Source organism: Pempheris klunzingeri, chromosome 11 (genome assembly GCF_042242105.1).
Source record: "Pempheris klunzingeri isolate RE-2024b chromosome 11, fPemKlu1.hap1, whole genome shotgun sequence".
Taxonomy (NCBI): Eukaryota; Metazoa; Chordata; class Actinopteri; order Acropomatiformes; family Pempheridae; genus Pempheris; species Pempheris klunzingeri.
The window spans coordinates 929,190-935,592 of record NC_092022.1 but is presented as its reverse complement, the minus strand read 5'-3'; the positions used below and the strand labels follow the sequence as shown (position 1 = coordinate 935,592).

At 42.7% G+C, this 6,403-nt stretch overlaps 1 protein-coding gene across 1 annotated transcript; it reads left to right on the top strand.

Moving 5' to 3' along the window:
• The first annotated feature begins 794 nt into the window (after positions 1-794).
• On the top strand, positions 795-4,974 carry lrrc38a (leucine rich repeat containing 38a). The gene is made up of 2 exons (XM_070840356.1): positions 795-1,422; positions 4,727-4,974. The coding sequence occupies exons 1-2, from the start codon at positions 795-797 to the stop codon at positions 4,972-4,974; spliced, it is 876 nt and encodes a 291-aa protein (XP_070696457.1).
• Positions 4,975-6,403: the final 1,429 nt, after the last annotated feature.

Below are 6,403 nucleotides of genomic sequence, written 5' to 3'. Positions count from 1 at the left end.
TGAGAAACTACCTCTTTCCCATCGTCATCCAGCGAGTAAAGCAAAAGTGAGAAAGAGAAAAAGAGGAGTGAAGGATGAGGTAGGGAGGGAAAACAGCAGGGATTCCTGAAGACTACGTGGAACGCTGCTGTTGGCTACAATTTCACAGCATCACATGCGAGTCATAGATGGTGATGGCATCCTCATCCTCACTTCAGGGTCTGTTGGTGTTAAGCAGGAGCTCTTACATCAAACTACAGGACTTCAGTCAGTGAGGACTCAACTAATCCGACCGATGACAACAGCAGTTGGTTTACCTCAGTAGCTGACTGGTGAGGCATGGAGGGTTGTCCCTTCTTGTCCACACAGACACACACGAACATCTCGTGGCTTACCCCACAAACCCCGCCCCCCTCGTCTCTGGTTCGTTAGCCTCTATTTACCTCTGTGTTAATCCTCTCCCCTTTCACAACCTCCCCTCCTCCCTCTCTTGGACGGTCTCTTTTTTGCTCCTCCCCTCTCTTCTCTCGAAGCAAGCAGGCTGCTATTTGATCCCGACAGCTTGTTACATGATCTCCTGGAATACACTGCTCCCACGCTACTCGATGGCTTTTTGGGTTGTTCCCACTTTGCAGTGCAGAGAGGACAGAAGGATGCCAGCACCACGCTGAACCTACATCATCTGACCTGTCCTTCCCCTTCCCCTCCTGTGATTTTAACCTGTCTATCCATCCATTGCCCTAAACTCCCTTCGTACCTCTTGTTGACACCCCCTCAACCCCTGTCTCCTGATTAATGCTGCCGCCCCTTCGACAATGTTACCATGCATTAACTGGCTGCAGCCTTTCCTTGCCTTGATCTCCTCTACCTTGCTCACACGAGGCGAAAACTGTCCATCCAGTTGTTTGTGTCCGGACCACCACACTGTAGACTGCACTGGCCGAGGTCTCACCAAAGTCCCGGACTCTATCCCTCTGGACGTTCGCCGTCTCCTGCTCTCCAACAACTGGATTCCCTGGATTCCCTCTGACTTCCTGGTCCTCTACAGTGATCTGGTCTACCTGGACCTGAGGAATAACTCCCTCTCCCAGCTGGAGCCAGGGACTCTGAGCACCTCCTCTAGATTAGTTTTCTTGGACCTGGGGAGCAACAACCTGACAGAAATACCCTCTGGGACATTTGGGGAGTCCCGTAGTCTGATCAAACTGCGACTGGGGAACAACCCCTATCTAAACATGGTGAGCAGGGATGCTTTCACAGGGTTGACTTCTTTGAGGGAGCTGGAGTTGGAGAGGAATGGTCTCACAGAGCTAGATGTCAGCATCCTGGAATCCCTGCCCTCCCTCCAGATGCTGCGCTTGGAGGGAAACCCCTGGTTCTGCAACTGCCACTTTGCCAAACTGTTTGTATGGCTTACAGAGAACCACCACAAGCTCCCAAAAGGTAAGACAAAAGCTCCCATGCTGGAGCAGAGGAAATACAATTATTTCTCTGAGATACATTCACTCTTAAAATTAGATTATTATTGATAGTAGCTGGAACAAAGGAAATACAATGAATTGACAAAAAAAAATCAAAACAGATCTTGGTGGTTACAGTATGTGACTGAGAGCAGGTCTCCATCTTTGTATTCAGAAGTACACATCTCTGTCACACTATTTGTGAGTCACTAAATTAGAAGACAGTTCCTCTTTTTTATTTAGTCCTAGTGTTCACATTTATGGTATCATCAGAATCAGGATAGGAAGATGAAACTACTGTTATGCTATGAAAACTACTGTTACACACTGCACCATGTGGAGTGAACCAGGTTTACCTCAATAGTTTTTATTTCTTTGATTTGTTGTAGAATTAATTCATAGTAAACAACAGGCAAGATAGCGTCCCTTCATATAAGCATAGCCTGAAAACTGTGCAAAAGCAGTAAAGTAAATGTGCTTTTTACTTTGAACCACTTGTAACATTCATGCTAACACTTGAATATACATACATTGTTTTGACATTCAGTACTCTTTACATTGCCTTTTATTAACACTGTCATATTAGTGATATCATGTAGGTGTTAGCACAAATGTCAACAATCTACAAGTCGAGAATTGTCTTGGCATCAAGTCTCACTTTGCGGTAAGGTTGACCACTTCCCCAAAGTAACTTGTCATAGCTTGTTTTTACTTTTTGGTTACTTTTGTTACTTTGGTCACAATGAGATACTTCACTACAGTGGCAAAGTTTGACAATGGAAATGACGCGCCATGTTGGTTTTTAACTGGGCCGTTGTGGTTCTTGAGTTTTAAATAAGAATGAGCGAGAGAATTACAAGGCAACCTACATATAAGCAGCATGCCTTATTCAGCACACCAGCACATCTGATGCTGTGACACCACAGTACTGACACCAGCTACCCATGTCTAGACTTCTTCCTCACAGCCACACACACACACACACACACACACACACACACACACGTGTGCACACATTAAGTGAAATTAATGGCTACATTCCAAATGGTGTACGTTTGTGTGTATGCACCTGACTCTGTGTGTGTATGTATATACATATGTATGTAGCTGTGTGCGCCTGTCTTTGTGTTGCCATCTTGTGTTGCTGTATATATGCACAACTGTCTTTCTCATATAATCCTGTGCCCTGTGTGTCTGTGGGAGCATGAGTCTGGCTGCCTGTTGTAGCGCCACGTGACTGGAATATCACAAGCGATGAGGTCACTGAGTCCCTTTTCAAGTGGAAAACCCCTTCTGGTCTTACAGTGACTCACACACACATACACATGCACACATGCACACACATGCACACGCACTTGACAATGATATCTAGTGACGCTTTGGTACAGCAGTGCTACAGAGGGATCAGAATAACAAAAAACTGTTTGTGTGACAGTACATTTGTACAGAAAAGACACTGCTTGGGTTTTATGTCTTGGTTTAGTAAAACAGTGTTCATTCACTATGGATTTCAGAGACTAATGAATACACATTTAAAATAATGTTTTGGTATTTTTGTTGTTCGTACGCTCGTATGTGAATGCGTTCTGTCCTGCAGCACAAATGTTGTGTAAAGTTGGATTTCAATTAAAGCATTAAGGGGCTGTAGCTGAGCAGTGGAGACCACACAGGCAGTCTCCATTATGCTGTAGACAACGGACGCAGTAACCAGCACCATCTCAAAAAAAAGTGTAACTATGCTGTGTTTGTTTTCTGCATGTGGTGTCACACTACTCCACTGGGATACGATCGTTTTAACACTTCTGTGTTCAATCTGGCTATTCTTGGCAGTTTCTCTGGTGATACAGACCCTGCAAAACCAAGGAGACTCTGTGTAATTAAATATGCTGAAAGCCACATTAAGCCTTGTTAAGTTACAGTTGCAGTTACAAGAGAGTTTCATAAACATTTCTCACATTTCTCTATAAACAAAGTCCACACAGCGGAAGTCAAGGTGTGGCGTACTTTTAATTGCTTTGACACAAAAAGCATTCAATTATTATTATTGTTTTCCTCAAACTTAACTATTGTCAATATTCCATCTGTTTCCCCTCCATTCTGTACATATGTACAGACTATTATCTAAACAGTTTAGCATTGCATTACTTGAATTACTTGAATTATGTGAAATTGTAACTAAAAAGCCCATTGTAGCATGTTGCAGCATTTCTGATTCGTCTCTATGACATACAGTGTAAGGAAGTGCAATCAATTCCATCACAATTTTATTGCGATGGAATTTTAGTCTATATTGAATGAATTAATAAAACGTACTTTTACAAAGACAATAGTGATACTACTTTTGTAATGCTCCCTGATGTGTGTGATTTTTGTGGTCATTATATAAAGCGTGGCAGAGTGTTACTATTAACACTCCAACAGTGCCTGGATACAGGAGTTGGTCTTGAGATGTGCATCAGCCGATCTATTTACCTCACTCAGACCGTCTCCCCAACCTAGCACTTTCATTTTAGAAGAAGCTTAATTGTTGCACCTAAGCAATTACTGTGGCTTGCAGCTTCAGTCAAATGTTGGTTGTACCATACAGTTCTCTCTCAAGAAAAGTTTGAGAAATGTGATAACCAAGTACCTTCTCTGTAATACTTGCTAAAAGTACTATTGATGCTACCCTTTTTTATTTATAATAAAATAGTGTGCCAGAAGGGCACCAGTAAGGGTTGTCTAGCTTTCTTCTCCCTGTATGGGAGTTAAGTTGGTTATCATTATTTGTTTAATGCTGATTGCTTGCCCTGGGCATGTTTTCTGCCATTACATGCATACAGCTGGGATTTGCACTGAATTGATTTTTGTATTTTAGGTGCAGCCAGCTGTGGGCCGCTGTTTATTGGTTTCCCATTTTCAGCTATTCGTACAGATGCACTCAAAATTATATCAGGTGTATGTGCAAAATTTACTAACTTTTAACTGTGTTCAGTGAACAGTTCAACGACTGAAATAGCTTAACACAACTAATATACTAATATTATATAAGTGTTTTTTTTCAATTCAATTCAACTCAAGATGCCACTTTTAATGACTAGTGCAGTCTGCAGGTACTCAACCCCTTCTTGACCAGCAGGTATGCCTGTGTTTGCCCAACATTCCTGATTACTTTGGAATGTGAACAACATAGTTCTTCCTTTACTTCACCACACACCAGGGTCCAAAACCCTGAGCTCTGAGGCAGGCTGCTTCCAGTGTCTCGATTGTCTCTCAGCTTGTTCACTTCTTGTTTTCTGTCTTCCCAGGTATGGAGGGGATAGAGTGCTCCTTGCCTCTGGATGGACGTCGTATTCCCCTCAGTTTCCTCTCTGAAGACAGTTTCCGGGAGTGCCGTGGTATCCTCACCCTCACTGACTACCTCATTGTCATCTTCTCTGGCATCTCTGTCTCAGTGGCAGCCATCATGGCCAGCTTCTTCCTTGCGTCCACTGTCCACTGCTTCCAGCGCCTCAGCAAAGGCAGTAAAGGAGATGAGGAGGAAGGGAACGACTGATGAGGAAAGGGAAAGCGGAATTTGATTACATAAAATGCAAGGGTTTCATACAAAGCTCTTGCTCAGAGGTCCTGTTGGTATCCCAGAGAAAGCTTGACAAACCATGAGAGCACAGAGAAATTGGTGGTGGGGAAGGTTAGGTAGTGAAGAAGCCACACTCAGAAAGCTCTCACCATGGCAAATCCAAGTTCACACTGGTTTGGGAAATATCAGGTAGGCTTGAATCACTGTTAAAAGGTCTTGCATTCACTGAATGTAGCAGTTTCTACAGCTGTGTACAGTACTGACTGTCGAGACACTGTAGACACTTTCACTGAAGTGATATGGCTTTTTCAGAGGTGCTGTAGCATTGCTCAGCATATACCATTCATGAAATCTATATGCAGTCCGTCTCATTAAGACGGATAATGAGTAGTAGATTACCTATGGTGTAAAAAGGAAGAGGTCACAGTGGGAACTGAGCAGTAAAACCCTTAGTGACACTAAAAAGAAAAGAAAACTTAACTGTTCGCCCTGTCCTGTTGAGATCCTCACAGATCTGGAGCATACCCAACCCAGATAGGAACTGAGACGTATGCCAGGATTGCATTAGAGTGTAATTTTGTCTTGGGTGGAGATGGTCATTGTGTCAGATTGCAGACTCCATATGTGACCCTGACAAATCATAGCTTGCTGTCTTTCACATGACAGGACCGACAACTTCATTTCTTGTTAACACTGACTTGTGCGCAGAGGAGTGCTTTGTGCTCAGTGGGCCAACATCACAGATCACATCATGAAGGTTGTCAAACGTGGCAGGAGATGGCAAAACATCTAACCTGCTAGGTTTTTTGTTGGTTACATTGGTTCTTTTCCACTATACTACACTACAGAGGATAAAACAAGGAAGTGGCTGATGTACTCTTTGCACATTATAACAAAACATAGTCTCATCTACAAATGCAATTTGAATACATACAGCCCCTTGCAGTTAAAACACACCACAAAGCATTCAAAGCTATCAGCTTCACATGCATTCAATAAAGGAATAAGCCAATGCAAATGCAATAAGTCAAATAAGTCGTAGTCACAACCAGCCGAAGGCGTCAAGCTGTGGAAAGTAATTGTGAAATAATTGTATGGTATGATATAAATGGTTAACAATTGTGAGTCACGACAGTGGGCTACAAGGATATGATTTGTGTCACATCCTCTGGGTTTCAGAGGTTCAGATCAGAGGTTCTCCACTGAGAGGGTTCACTGGATAGCTTTTGGCTAAGTGCCTTGCTCAAATGTTCTTTCAGTATCTTTGTTGTTGAGGGAACAGTTGACAGGATTTGAAAATGAGATTTCTGAAATACTCATATCATTTTTCAACATAGTTTTTATTCTATATGTTTGCTCAATCTTATTTCTAAAAGTAACAATTCCTTTTGCTAGTGCATACTTT

Coding starts and splice junctions, on each gene's coding strand:
- lrrc38a (XM_070840356.1), top strand. CDS start 795: ATGTTACCATGCATTAACTGGCTGCAGCCTTTCCTTGCCTTGATCTCC. Junction 1,423..4,726: donor CCACCACAAGCTCCCAAAAG/GTAAGACAAAAG, acceptor CTGTCTTCCCAG/GTATGGAGGGGATAGAGTGC.